Consider the following 17,380-nt stretch of genomic DNA (forward strand, 5'->3'; position numbering starts at 1 on the left):
TACTCTGAAAGATCCATTCTAACGAACACTTCCTCTGGAAGAAACGGTTTAACAGACACCTCCGAGACAGAGAAGGTACAGCTACAAAGAACAAAGTGACCTCTGGTGGACGACCAGAGATTTACACAACCAGAGACTTTCTGTCGATTTACTCCCCGTAGATGGATCAAGTGTTTTCAACAGAGAGACAGCAAAGACATACACACGTAAATGTGTACATTGCAATTCTTTCGAATGAGCAGCCGTTCATGTGCTAAGTATTCACATTTCCATGAGCATATTTATCAGCTGTACGATAGTGGAATTCCTTTGTCTATCTGTTGAGTCCGCCATTTTGTGTAACAAGCCAGTCATATTGGTTTAGTCCACTAGGGACTTTTCATTGCATATTAATCAATGTGTAAGCTATCCTGTTTGTGTGTTTATGTAATTCTGTGTGATTATTTAGTTAGTAAATAAATAATTAAGCCAATTTGTATATCGCTGATTCATAATTTATGCGGGGGTTCATGCAGATATCCAATGATTTTTTGCGACATTCAGAATGAGACTGATAAGGTAAATAAGAATTCATGAATTGACTGTGACTGATGCAAGAGATCTTTTTATATCTTTAGAGTTTAGTCGGGAGATAGTAACTCGTTAAATAACTTTGTGGTGCCCCAGATTACTACTTAATTAATTGTTATATGATTCATTTAATTGCGTAATAATTGAACGTGGTATGTCATTATTTTATAAAATAACAAACACATTAATGATATTCACCACACAACACTCTCCCAGGTTGTAATGAATACTCAGGGAGAAAAAGGTGTAGATTCAAACGCAGTGTGGGGCAGATGTTTATTCAGCCTTCGCAGAAGGCAGGAATCGTGGTCACAGGCAGGCAACGGTCAAACACAGGTAGGCAGTCAAAAACAAACAATACCTCAAAACCATACAAACAGAAAGATCTGAACTAAATACGGAGCTGATGAGACCAGGTGAAATCGATGAACAAAAATGAAAGACAGGACTACGATCGAGAACACAAAGAAAAAGAACACAAGAAAAGCAGAACAGAAGCGTACACAGCTCCTTGCCTCGTCCCCTGGGGACAGTGAGAAGGTGTCTGGGGGAGCTGGGTTTTGTCTGACGGGGCTGTCTGTTTCTCTGTTTCTCTCCCTGCTCCTTGCCTCGTCCCCTGGGGACAGTGAGAAGGTGTCTGGGGAGCTGGGTTTTGTCTGACGGGGCTGTCTGTTTCTCTGTTTCTCTCCCAGCTCCTTGCCTCGTCCCGTGGGGACAGTGAGAAGGTGTCTGTGGACCTTGGCAGGCTGCAGATGGAGAGTGAGGTTGCCAAGGCGGAGGTCAGGGAGGTTCTGCAGGCCTTGGAGGAGCTGGCTGTTAACTACGATCAGAAGAGCCAGGAGGTGGAGGACAAGAGTCTGCAGAACAAACTACTGGCTGAGGAACTGGCCAAGAAAATGGTAGGCTATACCTCTATACCTTTATTCCCTGTGAAAATAATTCAAATTAAAATCCATCCATCCATCTGTTCGACCATCCATCCATCGATATCCATCCATCAATATCCATCCATCCATCTGTTCATCCATCCATCTGTCCATCCATCCATCCATTTGTTCATCCATCCATCCATCAATCCATCCATCCATCCATCCATCCATCCATCCATCCATCCATCCACCCACCCACCCATCCATCCATCCATCCATCCATCCATCCATCCATCCATCCATCCATCCATCCATCCATCCATCCATCAATCAATGCTCCCTCTGTGCTCCCTCTCTGCTCCCTCTCTGCTCCCTCTGTGCTCCCTCTGTGCTCCCTCTGTGCTCCCTCTCTGCTCCCTCTGTGCTCCCTCTGTGCTCCCTCTGTGCTCCCTCTGTGCTCCCTCCCTCCCCTCCTTTACTCCTTTGGTGGGTGTGTATGTGGGGGTTTGGGAGAAATGAAAAATACTAATTTCTTCTTCTTCTTCTTCTTCTTCTTTTCCCCCAGGCCCACCTGATGCGTATCGAGGCGGACTTGTGTCGTCTACAGGAAGTGAGTGTTCATCAGAGGAAACGCATTGCTGAGGTTCTCAACGGCCTGATGCGGGACCTTTCTGAGTTCAGCGCTATCGTGGGCAACAAGGATATCAAACTGGTCCGTACCATACTTTACTTTAGCTGTAAACATATGACTTCTGACTTCAATTAACTGTTACTACTTGACCGTTGATTCTTGAAACTTAATACTTAAATTTAGCTGTCAACATATGGCTTCTGACATCAATTAACCGTTACTACTTGACCGTTGATTCTTGAAACTTAATACTTAAATTTAGCTGTAAACATATGACTTCTGACTTCAATTAACTGTTACTACTTGACCGTTGATTCTTGAAACTTAATACTTTACTTTTACTTTAACAACAAGAACATCAAGCTGGTACGTCTGCTGTCACCAAGGTTACGGCATGTACGCCCATATTCAAAAAGAGTAGGACTGCTGATCTATGACGCTGATCTAGGAGAGAGCTGTATTCTGGGAAACCCTATCCTAGAAGACTGGAGGTGGAGGCTAGTTCCCCTGTCCATGTGTCTATTTCATTATGATCTGAAAGTCTAAACAGATGTCCTGAGACTCTTACGTCAACATATGACTTCATCTTTTTCTAGTTAGAAAAACATTACTTTGAAGTTTTGTTTTCTAAGGCCGTCAGCGAAAGAACATCAAACCAGATGTCAGAGAGAGAGAGAGAGCAGAGTTCTCTGTCAACAACAACACTGTTATCCTATTTAGATTGTTATTGATGTGCTTGCTCTCTCCGTCGCGCTTCGTTTCGGCGATGTCGTCTGCTAAATTACTGTCAACATTATAGACGTGTTTTTATAAATGTTTGACCTATCCCTCCTCCTTTTATCTCACTCTCTCTGCCTCTCTCTGCCTCTCTCTCTCTCTGCCTCTCTGCCTCTCTCTCTCTCTCTCTCTGCCTCTCTCTCTGCCTCTCTCTGCCTCTCTCTCTGCCTCTCTCTGCCTCTCTCTCTGCCTCTCTCTGCCTCTCTCTCTGCCCCTCTCTGCCTCTCTCTGCCTCTCTCTGCCTCTCTCTGCCTCTCTCTCTGCCTCTCTCTGCCTCTCTCTCTCTCTCTGCCTCTCTCTGCCTCTCTCTGCCTCTCTCTCAATTCAATTTCAATTCAATGTCAATTCATGGGGCTTTATTGGCATGGGAATCATATGTTAACATTGCCAAAGCAAGTGAAGTAGATAATATACAAATGTTAAATAAACGATTAAAATTAACAGTAAACATTACACTCACAAATGTTCCAAAAGAATAAAGACATTTCAAATGTCATATTATTTCTGTATACAGTGTTTTAACTATGTGCAAATAGTTAAAGTGCAAAGGGGAAATTAAATAAGCATAAATATGGGTTGTATTTATAATGGTGTTTGTTCTTCACTGGTTGCCCTTTTCTTTTGGCAACAGGTCACACATCTTGCTGCTGTGATTATTATCAAAATCGGGATTGTTTTAAAATCTTTGTGGATCTGTGTAATCTGAGGGAAATATGTGTCTCTAATATGGTCAAACATTGGGCAGGAGGTTAAGAAGTGCAGCTCAGTTTCCACCTCATTTTGTTGGCATGTGTACACATAGCCTGTCTTTTCTTGAGAGCCAGGTCTGCCTATGGCGACCTTTCTCAATAGCAATGCTATGCTCACTGCGTCTGTACATAGTCAAAGCTTTTCTTCATGTTTGGTTCAGTCACAGTGGTCAGATATAACAAGGACCAGCTTGCTTAGGGGACTCTTCTCCAAGTCTGTAGGTGATGGCTTTGTTATGGAAGGTTTGAGAATCGCTTCCTTTTAGGTGGTTGTAGAATTTAATGTCTCTTTTCTGGATTTTGATCAGTAGTGGGGATCGGCCTAATTCTGTTTTACGTTGTACACTGGGGATATTTGTCCAGAATTCTGCATGCAGAGTCTCAATTTGGTGTTTGTCCCATTTTGTGAATTCTTGGTTGGTGAGCAGACCCCAGACCTCACAACCATAAAGGGCAATGTATTCTATAACTGATTCAAATATTTTTAGTCAGATCCTAATTGGTATGTCAAATTTGATGTTCCTTTTGATGGCGTAGAAGGCCGTTCACAGCTTTGTGGAAGTTACTTGTGGAGTTTAGGCTAAGGTATGTTTAGTTTTTTGTGTGCTCTAGGGCAACGGTGTCTAGATGGAATTTGTATTTGTGGTCCTGGCAACTGGACCTTTTTGTGTGTTTATTGCCAGTTTTAACCACACACTTGATGTTTGTGTACATGGATTTTATAATGTCGTATGTTTTCCCCTCCACACCACTTTCCATCAATTTGTATAGCAGACCCTCATGCCACATTGAGTCAAAAGAAGACTTTTCCTTTGTTTTGGTTTGTTTGTCAATTAGGGTGTGTAGGGTGAATACGTGGTCTGTTTGTCAATTAGGGTGTGTAGGGTGAATACGTGGTTTGTCGTACTGTAAAATGTTGACATTTGCTCAGTACATTGTTTTCACTGGGGAAATGTACGAGTCTGCTGTTAATGATAATGCAGAGGATTTTCCCAAGGTTGCTGTTGACGCATATTCCACAGATGTTATTGGGGTCAAATTTGTCTCCACTTTTGTGGATTGGGGTGATATTGGGGAAGATGCCAGAGCTAAGGAAAATAGTTTAAGAATAGCCCATTGGAATTTGTGGTCTGCATATTTTATAATTTCATTGAGGATACCATCAATACCTCAGGCCTTTTTTGGTTGGAGGGTGATGACAGAAGTGAGTGCTACAGTCTACTTATTGTGTTCCGGAACAATGGTGGCCATCTTAAAGCATGTGGGGACAGCAGACTGGGATATGGAGCGATTGGTCTGGTCTGTGCATGCTCTGAGGACGTGGCTAGGGATGCCGTCTGGGCCAGCAGCCTTGCGAGGGTTAACACGTTTAAATGTTTTACTCACATCGGCCACGGAGAAGGAGGGGGGTGTGCGATGGTGACACTGTATTATCCTCAAAGCGGACAAAGAAGGTGTTTAGTTTGTCTGGAAGCGTGTCCGTAACGTGGCTGGTTTTCTTTTTGTAGTCCGTGATTTCCAGTAGACCCTTCCACGTAAGTCTCGTGTCTGAGCCGTTGAATTGCGACTCCACTTTGTCCCTGTACCAGCATTTCACTTGTTTGATTGTCTTGCAGAGAGAATAACTACACTGTTTATATTCAGATGTATTCCCAGACCTCTTTTCATGGTTAAATGCGGTGGTTCGCACTTTCAGTTTTGCGTGAATGTTCCCATTTCTGGTTAGGGTAGGTTTTAATAGTCACAGTGGGTACAAGATCTCCAATGCTCTTCTTTATAAAACTCACTCACCGAGTCAGCGGATAGATCAATGTTGTTTTCTGAGGCTGACCGGAATATCCCAGTCCACGTGAGCAAAACAACTTTGAAGCGTGGATTCCAATTGGTCAGACCAGCGTTGAATGGTTCTAGTCACTTGTACATCCTGTTTGAGTTTCTGCCTATAAGACAGTAGGATCAAGATGGGGTCGTGGTCGGATTTGCCAGGAGGGAGGGATTTGTTAGAGTAGCAGTGATCGAGTGTATTACCCCGGCGAGTATGCTGATAAAATGTAGGTAGCCTTGGTCTCAAATTTGCTTTGTTAGAATCCCCAGCTACAATAAATGCAGCCTCGGGATATATGGTTTCCAGTTTACATAGAGTCCAGTGAAGTTCCTTGAGGGCGGTCGTGATGTCTGCTTGAGGGGGATTGTACACAGCTGTGACGATAACTGACGAGAATTCTATTCGGGGGTAATATGGCCGGAATTTGATTGTAAGGAATTCTAGGTCGGGAGTGCAGAAGGACTTGAGTTTCTGTATATTGTTATGATTACACCATGAGTCGTTAACTTTTTGGTGACAGGGGGCAGTATTTTCACGTCCGGATGAAATGCATGCTCAAATTCAACTGCCTGCTACTCATCCCCAGAAGATAAGATATGCATATTGTTAGTATATTTGGATGGGAAACACTCTGAAGTTTCTAAAACTGTTTGAATCATGTTTGTGAGTATAACAGAACTTGTGTAGCAGGCAATACCCAGAGGACAAACCATTCAGACTTTTTAAAATTTGAGGTCACTGTCTATTCAATGAGGTTTCATTGGGAAACTAGATTTTTAAGGGACTTGTCTACAGTTCCTACCGCTTCCACTGGATGTCACCAGTCTTTAGAAATTGGTTGAGGTCATTCCTTTGTGTAATGAAGAAGTACGGCCATCTTGAATGAGTGTCATGTCATGTGTACCTTTTGAGAGAGGCGCATGACTCGAAAAGTAGCGTCAGTTTGTTGTCTTCCTGTATTGAACACAGATAGTCCCGTCTTCAATTTGATCGATTATTAACATTTAAAAATACCTAAAGTTGTATTACAAAAGTAGTTTAAAATGTTTTGGCAAAGTTTACAGGTAACTTTTGAGATATTTTGTAGTGACATTGCGCAAATTGGAAGCTGTGTTTTTCTGGATCAAACGCGCCAAATAAATGGACTTGGATATATATTGACGGAATTTAATCGAACAAAAGGACCATTTGTGATGTTTATGGGACATATTGGAGTGCCAACAAAAAGAAGCTCGTCAAAGGTAAGGCATGATTTATGTTTTATTTCTGCGTTTTGTGTCGCGCCTGAAGGGTTGAAATATGCTACTCTCTCTTTTACTGTCATCAGATAATAGCATCTTATGCTTTTGCTGAAATCTGACATGTTGGCTGGATTCACAACGAGTGTAGCTTTAATTTGGTATCTTACATGTGATTTCATGAAAGTTAGATTTTATAGCATTTTATTTGAATTTGGCGCTCTGCATTTTCCCTGGCTATTGGCCAAGTGGGACTCAAGCATCCCCGCCTATCCCAGAGAGGTTTTAAATTGAAATCTAATCTAATTGAGAGAGAGAGAGAGAGAGAGAGAGAGAGAGAGAGAGAGAGGGAGATAGAGATGCTCTCTCTCTCGTTCTCTCCAGCTGTCTTTCTCTTTCTTTTCTCTGTCCCCACTCTCTGTCTCTCAAATTCAAAAGGTCATTATTGGCATGGAGAGTGTAGCCATATATGATTGCCAATGCAAACATACTGGAACATATTGAATCAATGAAAATTGTAAGCTTTCCCTCTCCTCCCCTCCTAGCCGATGGAGATAACGGGGGCGATCGAGGAGGAGTTTACAGTAGCTCGTCTCTACATCAGTAAAATCAAGTCAGAGGTCAAGTCCATGGTGAAACGCTGTCGTCAGCTAGAGAACCTTCAGATGGAGTTTCATAGGAAGATGGAGGAGACTGGAAGAGAGCTGTCCTCTTGCCAACTACTCATCTCACAGGTGACCCAATATGATTACCAATTGTACATTTTACTATGCACAAGGGGTAGGGCAAGTAGGGCAAGTAGGGCAGGTAGAGAGAGAGAGAGAGAGAGAGAGAGAGAGAGAGAGAGAGAGAGAGAGAGAGAGAGAGAGAGAGAGAGACCAGAGAGAGAGAGCAGAGCAGAGGTCAGGATCAGATGAGCTTCTGCATTTTTCAGCATTTTCTTAAAAAAAGATAGACTAGGAGTTAGATAAACTTGGATTTTTTGTCAGGAACACATACTGGATTCTACCCTCTACAACATAACCCCTAATTCAAATCAAAACTTAAAACCTACAACCTGATTTTTGACGGATTTACGGAATCACCTGGAAGGTTCACAACTACCAAGATGTATTACTATATACAGCCAATTCTCTGGAAAACAACAGAAACCTGAAAACACCATCCAACCTGGAACTGAGTGAGTAATGTTTAGTCTGAAACTATATTTTATTTCCAAAAGCCAAAAAGAAAAATACACAACATTACTTTATATGGACTGAATTCTAACATAATTCTGCCAAGCTTGATACAGCTTCAACTAGCACTGACGTGTCAAGTGAGAGTGGTCAAAGCCCATTAGCCCAACAATGGCAGGAGAGTCACACAGTCTACCTCAATCAAATGGAGAGGCCTTAGAATCTCCCTCCCACTGTTCAGAGGTAATTAAAATACAGTACCCTGTGCATGTAAAGAATGATAAGGCAAGAAAAGATTACAAAATGAAGCTCCTTATGGAAAATCAAGAGACACTTTTTGCTGACTATTACAAAAACGGGAACATCAGCAACCTTATCTTCCACACAAACCATCCCCTGGCATGGCACAGTGCTATATTAGCACACTACCCCTTTGTTAAGAGAGGGGGGTTTAACGAGGGGTGGAAACTCAGAATACTTGACAACGAGGACTCTGAGTCAGCTAATATAAACCTCTATAAGTCCGGAACAGTACTTGTACAGGGTAACCCCAAACAGTTTCAGCTGGACTTTCACCAAATTAAATAATCAGCCCAGCAGGAGAAGCTCTCCCTTGATAAAGATACCCCCACCCCGAGCGGGTCAGACCAGACCTCTTCATTATGTAACCCCACAGACGAGCAACCCCCAGCGGAGAGTCAACCTCCCAGCACAGATTACTACTCCCTCATTGAAATTAAGGATAAATTCACCCAGCTGGAGGTAAGGCAGGTGGAGATGGAACAGCAGGTGATTACACTTCAGTCAGCACAGACTCAGACAACAGTCCAGCACAACAACACCCCCTTAACCAGACCCGGAATGCTGGAGATGGAGAGAGACATATCTGCACTCTGGACAGTGGTGAGACAACTTCAACAGGAGAAAGAGCAGGATCGGGAGAAGGACAGAGCACTAGAGGAGAGGATCAGCCCCCCCACACCCACTAAGGACAAACATAAGACACAGATTGTACTACTTATGGACTCAAATGGGAAATATATAGAAGAAAAAAAACTTTTTCCCAAACACAGTGTGTCTAAACTCTGGTGTCCAAATACCCAGCGCGCCCTCGACCTTCTGTCTGAGGACCAACTAGGCTCACCCAGCCACATAATAATACACACAGGCACAAACGACCTGAGAGCACAGCAGGAAAGGGTGGCCACAGCACTGAAGGGAGTGATTGAAAAGGCTTCTTTTACCTTCCCCAATGCACAAGTGGTTATCTCCACCCTGCTACCACGAAAAGACTTCCACCCTGCCACAATACAGCGGGTAAACGCAAGTTTTTCCCGTGACTGTGCCTCAAAACCAAATGTTTTCCTGGCCCACCACTCCACCCTGGACTTGAACAGCCTCTATGACCAGGTCCACCTCTACAAGGCAGCAGTGCCCACCTTTGCCCAAACTCTAAAGGACATCGCTCTCAAACATATCCCCAACACTTCACACAGGAGCAACAGATCAATAGACACCCCACCCAGACCAGCGAGACACCCTCCCAGACCTACAGGACCCCCCCCCCTGGACCTACACATAGAGGACCCACGCCAAGAGGAATTACATCCAGACCACAGCACACCCAGACACATCCACACCCCCACCCCAACCAATCAACAACCCCCCACGTCAACCATGCCCACACCCCATTTAGGCCCCCTCAGATCAGACCTATGCCACTCCTGCCCACCCCATGCACCCCACTCCCGCAAATAGGGCCTCAACATGGAAGCCACACATACGCCCAGATAGTGAGCGGGCAAACAGTCCCAACCCCCACTCTCATACTCACCCAAGCCAATGGCATGTACCAGATGCTCAGCAGGCTCTGCTCACACTTACTGGCCTGAGGCCAAACCCCGACCAACAACATTGGACACTCTGGAACAAAAAGCCTTCACTATATCATCCTGGAATATCCAAGGCCTGAGGTCATCTGCCTTTGGCCTAAAGAGCAGAAACCCGGACTTCACCAAAATAAATCGGTAATACAGACATTGTCATCCTGCAAGAAACCTGGTGTAGAGGATACGGACCCACTGGTTGCCCTCTAGGTTACAGAGAGCTGGTAGTCCCATCCACCAAACTACCAGGTGTGAAACAGGGAAGGGACTCAGGGGGTATGCTAATTTGGTATAGAGCAGACCTAACTCACTCCATTAAATTAATCAAAACAGGAACATTCTACATTTGGCTAGAAATTCAAAAGGAAATGATCCTAACAGAGAAAAATGTCCTCCTGTGTGCTACCTATATCCCCCCACTAGAATCCCCATATTTTAATGAAGACAGCTTCTCCATCCTGGAGGGGGAAATCAATCATTTCCAGGCCCAGGGACATGTACTAGTCTGTGGCGACCTAAATGCCAGAACCGGACAAGAACCTGACACCCTCAGCACACAGGAGGACAAACACCTGCCTGGAGGTGACAGCATTCCCTCCCACATATGCCCCCCTAGGCACAACTATGACAACATAACCAACAAAAGCGGGTCACATCTCCTGCCGCTCTGTCGCACGATGGGTATGTACATAGTCAATGGTAGGCTTCGAGGGGACTCTTATGGTAGGTACACCTATAGCTCATCTCTTGGCAGTAGACTACTTTATCACTGACCTCAACCCAGAGTCTCTCAGAGCGTTCACAGTCAGCCCACTGTCACCCCTATCAGACCACAGCAAAATCACAGTCTACTTAAACAGAGCAATACTCAATCATGAGGTATCAAAGCCACTGAGTAACATTAAGAAATGCTATAGATGGAAGGAAAGCAGTTTGGAAACCTACCAAAAAACAATTAGGCAACAACAAATTCAATCCCTCTTAGACAATTTCCTGGGTAAAACTTTCCACTGTAATAGTGAAGGTGTAAACTTGGCAGTAGAACATCTTAACAGTATATTTGACCTCTCAGCTTCCCTATCAAATCTAAAAATCTCAAATAGAATACAGAAGAAAATTAACAATAATGACAAATGGTTTGATAAAGAATGCAAAAATCTAAGAAAGAAATTGAGAAACCTGTCCAACCAAAAACATAGAGATCCAGAAAACCTGAGTCTACTCCTTCACTATGGTGAATCACTAAAACAATACAGAAATACACTACGGAAAAAGAAGGAACAGCATGTCAGAAATCAGCTCAAAGTAATTGAAGAATCCATAGACTCTAACCACTTCTGGGAAAATTGGAAAACACTAAACAAACAACAACACGAAGAATTATCTTTCCAAAATGGCGATGAATGGGTAAACCACTTCTCCAATCTTTTTGGCTCTATAACAAAGAATAAAGAGCGAAAACATATACATGATCAGATACAGATCTTAGAATCAACTATTAAAGACTACCAGAACCCACTGGATTCTCCAATTACATTGAATGAGTTACAGGACAAAATAAAAACCCTCCAACCCAAAAAGGCCTGTGGTGTTGATGGTATCCTCAATGAAATGATCAAATATACAGACAACAAATTCCAATTGGCTATACTAAAACTCTTTAACATCATCCTTAGCTCTGGCATCTTCCCCAATATTTGGAACCAAGGACTGATCACCCCAATCTACAAAAATGGAGACAAATTTGACCCCAATAACTACCGTGGAATATGCGTCAACAGTAACCTTGGGAAAATCCTCTGCATTATCATTAACAGCAGACTCGTACATTTCCTCAATGAAAACAATGTACTGAGCAAATGTCAAATTGGCTTTTTACCAAATTACCGTACAACAGACCATGTATTCACCCTGCACACCCTAATTGACAACCAAACAAACCAAAACAAAGGCAAAGTCTTCTCATGTTTTGTTGATTTCAAAAACGCCTTCGACTCAATTTAGCATGAGGGTCTGCTATACAAACTGATGGAAAGTGGTGTTGGGGGTAAAACATATGACATTATAAAATCCATGTACACAAACAACAAGTGTGCGGTTAAAATTGGCAAAAAAACACACAAATTGCTTCACACAGGGTCGTGGGGTGAGACAGGGATGCAGCGTAAGCCCCACCCTCTTCAACATATATCAACGAATTGGCGCGGGCACTAGAAAAGTCTGCAGCACCCGGCCTCACCCTACTAGAATCCGAAGTCAAATGTCTGCTGTTTGCTGATGATCTGGTGCTTCTGTCACCAACCAAGGAGGGCCTACAGCAGCACCTAGATCTTATGCACAGATTCTGTCAGACCTGGGCCCTGACAGTAAATCTCAGTAAGACCAAAATAATGGTGTTCCGAAAAAGGTCCAGTCACCAGGACCACAAATACAAATTCCATCTAGACACTGTTGCCCTAGAGCACACAAAAAACTATACATACCTTGGCCTAAACATCAGCCCCACAGGTAACTTCCACAAAGCTGTGAATGATCTGAGAGACAAGGCAAGAAGGGCATTCTATGCCATCAAAAGGAACATAAATTTCAACAAACCAATTAGGATTTGGCTAAAAATACTTGAATCAGTCACAGAGCCCATTGCCCTTTATGGTTGTGAGGTCTGGGTTCCGCTCACCAACCAAGACTTCATAAAATGGGACAAACACCAAATTGAGACTCTGCACGCAGAATTCTGCAAAAATATCCTCCGTGTACAACGTAGAACACCAAATAATGCATGCAGAGCAGAATTAGGCCGATACCCACTAATTATCAAAATCCAGAAAAGAGCCGTTAAATTCTATAACCACCTAAAAGGAAGCAATTCCCAAACCTTCCACAACAAAGCCATCACCTACAGAGAGATGAACCTGGAGAAGAGTCAAGCTGGTCCTGGGGCTCTGTTCACAATCACAAACACACCCTACAGAGCCCCAGGACAGCAGCACAATTAGACCCAACTAAATCATGAGAAAACAAAAAGATAATTACTTGACACATTGGAAAGAATGAACAAAAAAACAGAGCAAACTAGAATGCTATTTGGCCCTACACAGAGAGTACACAGAGGCAGAATACCTGACCACTGTGACTGACCCAAAATTAAGGAAAGCTTTGACTATGTACAGACTCAGTGAGCATAGCCTTGCTATTGAGAAAGGCCACCGTAGGCAGACATGGCTCTCAAGAGAAGACAGGCTATGTGCTCACTGCCCACAAAATGAGGTGGAAACTGAGCTGCACTTCCTAACCTCCTGCCCAATGTATGACCATAATAGAGAGACATATTTCCCTCAGATTACACAGATCCACAAAGAATTCGAAAACAAATCCAATTTTGAAAAACTCCCATCTACCTCACTTGCTTTGGCAATGTTAACACGTTTCCCATGCCAATAAAGCCCTTGAATTGAATTGATTTGAATTGAGAGATCCGAGACAGAGAGAGAGAGAGAGAGAGAGACTAAATGTTAGTGGGTAGAGAGAGAGAGACTAAATGTTAGTGGGGAGAGAGAGAGAGAGAGAGACTAAATGTTAGTGGGGAGAGAGAGAGAGAGAGACTAAATGTTAGTGGGTATAGAAGTCTGATTGTACACTCTTGTGGAGAGTCATTTGAAGTGGTAAGCTGATTTACACTGATGCCCAATGGTTGGAAGTTATTTTGCGGTTGATTCCCATTGGTCCCAACATTGGTACTAACATGTGTGTGTGTGTGTGTGTGCAGCATGAGGTGAAGATCCGCTCCCTGACAGAGTACATTCAGAACGTAGAGCAGAAGAAAAGACAGCTGGAGGAGAACGTTGACTCTCTGAGTGAAGAACTGGACAAACTGCAGACTCAAGGTATAACAGTACAGTACGATACACTATAACACTCCAAAGAAACTCTGGACCTGAAAAGCCAGTTCCACTGCATTTTTTCTCTCTCTCATTGTTCCCCTCTAATCGGGGACTGATTTAGACCTGGGACACCAGGTGGGTGATTCCCCTCTAATCGGGGACTGATTTAGACCTGGGACACCAGGTGGGTGATTCCCCTCTAATCGGGGACTGATTTAGACCTGGGACACCAGGTGGGTGATTCCCCTCTAATCGGGGACTGATTTAGTCCTGGGAAACCAGGTGGGTGATTCCCCTCTAATCAGGGCCTGATTTAGACCTGGGACACCAGGTGGGTGATTCCACTGTAATCGGGGACTGATTTAGACCTGGGACACCAGGTGGGTGATTCCCCTCTAATCGGGGACTGATTTAGACCTGGGACACCAGGTGGGTGATTCCCCTCTAATCAGGGCCTGATTTAGACCTGGGACACCAGGTGGGTGATTCCCCTCTAATCGGGGACTGATTTAGACCTGGGACACCAGGTGGGTGATTCCCCTCTAATCGGGGACTGATTTAGACCTGGGACACCAGGTGGGTGATTCCCCTCTAATCGGGGACTGATTTAGACCTGGGACACCAGGTGGGTGATTCCCCTCTAATCGGGGACTGATTTAGTCCTGGGACACCAGGTGGGTGATTCCCCTCTAATCGGGGACTGATTTAGACCTGGGACACCAGGTGGGTGATTCCCCTCTAATCGGGGACTGATTTAGACCTGGGACACCAGGTGGGTGATTCCACTCTAATCGGGACTGATTTAGACCTGGGACACCAGGTGGGTGATTCCCCTCTAATCAGGGCCTGATTTAGACCTGGGACACCAGGTGGGTGATTCCCCTCTAATCGGGGACTGATTTAGACCTGGGACACCAGGTGGGTGATTCCCCTCTAATCAGGGCCGGATTTAGACCTGGGACACCAGGTGGGTGATTCCCCTCTAATCGGGGACTGATTTAGACCTGGGACACCAGGTGGGTGATTCCCCTCTAATCGGGGCCTGATTTAGACCTGGGACACCAGGTGGGTGATTCCCCTCTAATCAGGGCCTGATTTAGACCTGGGACACCAGTTGGGTGAAATTAATTATCAGGTAGAACAGAAAACGAGCAGGCTCCGTACCTCGTAGGGTCAGAGTTTTAATACCCGTGCTCTATAACAACACAGGATAACTATGACTCCCTGAGTGAAGAACAGACCAAACTCCAGGCACAAGGTAAAACTCCTGCTCCTACCAACACACTACACAGAGCCTTACAGTAAAACATACGATATTACAACTCAAAACACACTATACACTCACTCAACAGGATAACTATGACTCTGAGTGAAGAGCTGGCTAACCTTCAGGTGCAAGGTAAAACTCCTGGCCCATGGTACTTGGCTCAATGACTCACACTACAAAAGAGTAGCACAGTGTGACCAGCGAAGGTAAAATTAGGGGTGGCATGCACCCTAAAAATCTGAGCTTGTACAAAGTACGTGAAGATGACTAGAGGTGGTCCGGAGGGGGGCTCGACCCACCCCCTTCCATAAATTGGAGAATTTAGCATTTTTCCAACACCTGAAACAGCTTCTTCCTTTAATCTATTCATTATGATTTTTTTAATGTAAAACAATCTGTCAATTTTTCTGCATATTTAAGCATATCTCTTGAGCTGTCTGTATCCTCCTGGCGGATGTTTTTTTTTTAAGAAAAAGATAGTTAGACAAGCTAGCTACTCTTACTTAATTGATATACTGAAATGGCTTCTGGGTGTCTAGTTATGAGTTTGGGAACCTATCTGGGCTAGCTAAAGCCAACTTCAAAAAACATTTATATTACATTTTAGATTTTTAAAAATTACATATCTGAGGTGGCACGTGCTCCTCTGTTCCTGTGCCCCTGTGCCCCAGTGCTCCTGTGCCCCTGTGCCCCAGTGCTCCTGTGCCCCTGTGCCCCTGTGCCCCTATGCCCCTGTGCCCCTGTGCTCCTGTGCCCCAGTGCTCCTGTGCCCCTGTCCCCCTGTGCCCCCTAGGAGCATGACACATCAGGTTGAAATGACCAGCTTTGTAGGTGTACACTAAAATGCAATGTGTGTGTGTTTGTGTGTTTCAGAGAGAATGTCAGCAGGGACAAAGGGAGAGAATCAGACAGACGTTGAGGAGTCTGCTGATGTCAAGGTAACCTGGCTACAGACTGTGGGACGGGGAGGATCCCATTTATCCCAGACTTATTGGTAATGTGAGTGTGTGTTTTAGCCTGTCTTTCTCCCTGTTTCAGATGGAGGCTCACCGTGAGACCCACCACAAGCAGCTGGGACGTCTCCGAGACGACATCAACGAGAAACAGAAGATCATTGACGACCTCACTGAGTCAGTACATCTCTCCCACTCGCTCATCTCCCTTTCACTGAGTCAGTACCTCTCTCCCACTCGCTCATCTCCCTTTCACTAAGTCAGTACCCCTCTCTTTCACTGAGTCAGTACCTCTCTCTCCCACTCGCTCATCTCCCTTTCACTGAGTCAATTCCTCTCTCCCACTCGCTCATCTCCCTTTCACTGAGTCAGTACCTCTCTCCCACTCGCTCATCTCCCTTTCACTGAGTCAGTACCTCTCTCCCTCTCGCTCATCTCCCTTTCACTGAGTCAGTACCTCTCTCTTTCACTGAGTCAGTACCCCTCTCCCATTCGCTTATCTCCCTTTCACTGAGTCAGTACCTCTCTCCCACTCGCTCCTCTCCCTTTCACTGAGTCAGTACCTCTCTCTTTCACTGAGTCAGTACCTCTCTCCTCTCCCTTTCACTGAGTCAGTACCTCTCTCCCCTCTCTCCTCTCCCTTTCACTGAGTCAGTACCTCTCTCCCCTCTCTCCTCTCCCTTTCACTGAGTCAGTACCTCTCTCCCCTCTCTCCTCTCCCTTTCACTGAGTCAGTACCTCTCTCCCCTCTCTCCTCTCCCTTTCACTGAGTCAGTACCCCTCTCCCATTCGCTTATCTCCCTTTCACTGAGTCAGTACCTCTCTCCCCCTCTCTCATCTACCATCTCCCTTTCACCTAGTCAGTACCTTCTTCTCATTCTCTCTCCTCTCTCCTCTCTCAATCTTGTTCTCACCCTTCATCTCCCTCTTGTTGTAATTCTATGCTATATTTCAGTGTCACCTGGCACCAGCATCTGTAACATCTTTGTGTAATCTCTGCTGTCAGATTAATCTCTGCTGTCTGAGTAATCTCTGCTGTACTACTGTTTGAGTAATCTCTGCTGTCTGAGTAATCTCTGCTGTCACAAGAGAGTGTGACTACCTCACTACCTTCATGAAATCTGCCATTTATCATACGCTTTTATCCAAAGCAACATACAGTTAGTTATGCATGTATACATTTTTTGTATGAGTGGCCCCAGCGGGAATCGAACCCACAATCATGCTCTACCAACTGAAGCAGACAGGACCATTGCCATCCACTACCCTGCTCTCCTTGTCATACTGTGTCATGCTGTGCATCCGTACTGCCATGTGGGTCCCAATCTGTACTGCAGTGTGGGTCCCAATCCGTACTGCCGTGTGGGTCCCAATCAGTACTGCCGTGTGGGTCCCAATCAGTACTGCAGTGTGGGTCCCAATCCGTACTGCAGTGTGGGTCCCAATCAGTACTGCCGTGTGGGTCCCAATCAGTACTGCAGTGTGGGTCCCAATCCGTACTGCAGTGTGGGTCCCAATCCGTACTGCAGTGTGGGTCCCAATCAGTACTGCAGTGT

General features: G+C 44.8%; 1 protein-coding gene across 1 annotated transcript in view; it reads left to right on the forward strand.

Moving 5' to 3' along the window:
* The window catches only part of LOC118940507 (kinesin heavy chain-like), a 175,973-nt gene that overhangs the window by 138,616 nt on the left and 19,977 nt on the right, over positions 1-17,380 (forward strand). Inside the window, exons 14-19 of the mRNA XM_036950862.1 lie at positions 1,263-1,469; positions 2,005-2,151; positions 7,205-7,393; positions 13,490-13,607; positions 15,745-15,809; positions 15,910-16,001. Coding sequence (XP_036806757.1) covers positions 1,263-1,469; positions 2,005-2,151; positions 7,205-7,393; positions 13,490-13,607; positions 15,745-15,809; positions 15,910-16,001 — 818 coding nt within the window. The remainder of the gene's footprint in view (positions 1-1,262; positions 1,470-2,004; positions 2,152-7,204; positions 7,394-13,489; positions 13,608-15,744; positions 15,810-15,909; positions 16,002-17,380) is intronic.

The sequence above is a fragment of the Oncorhynchus mykiss genome, chromosome 17, assembly GCF_013265735.2.
Source record: "Oncorhynchus mykiss isolate Arlee chromosome 17, USDA_OmykA_1.1, whole genome shotgun sequence".
Taxonomy (NCBI): Eukaryota; Metazoa; Chordata; class Actinopteri; order Salmoniformes; family Salmonidae; genus Oncorhynchus; species Oncorhynchus mykiss.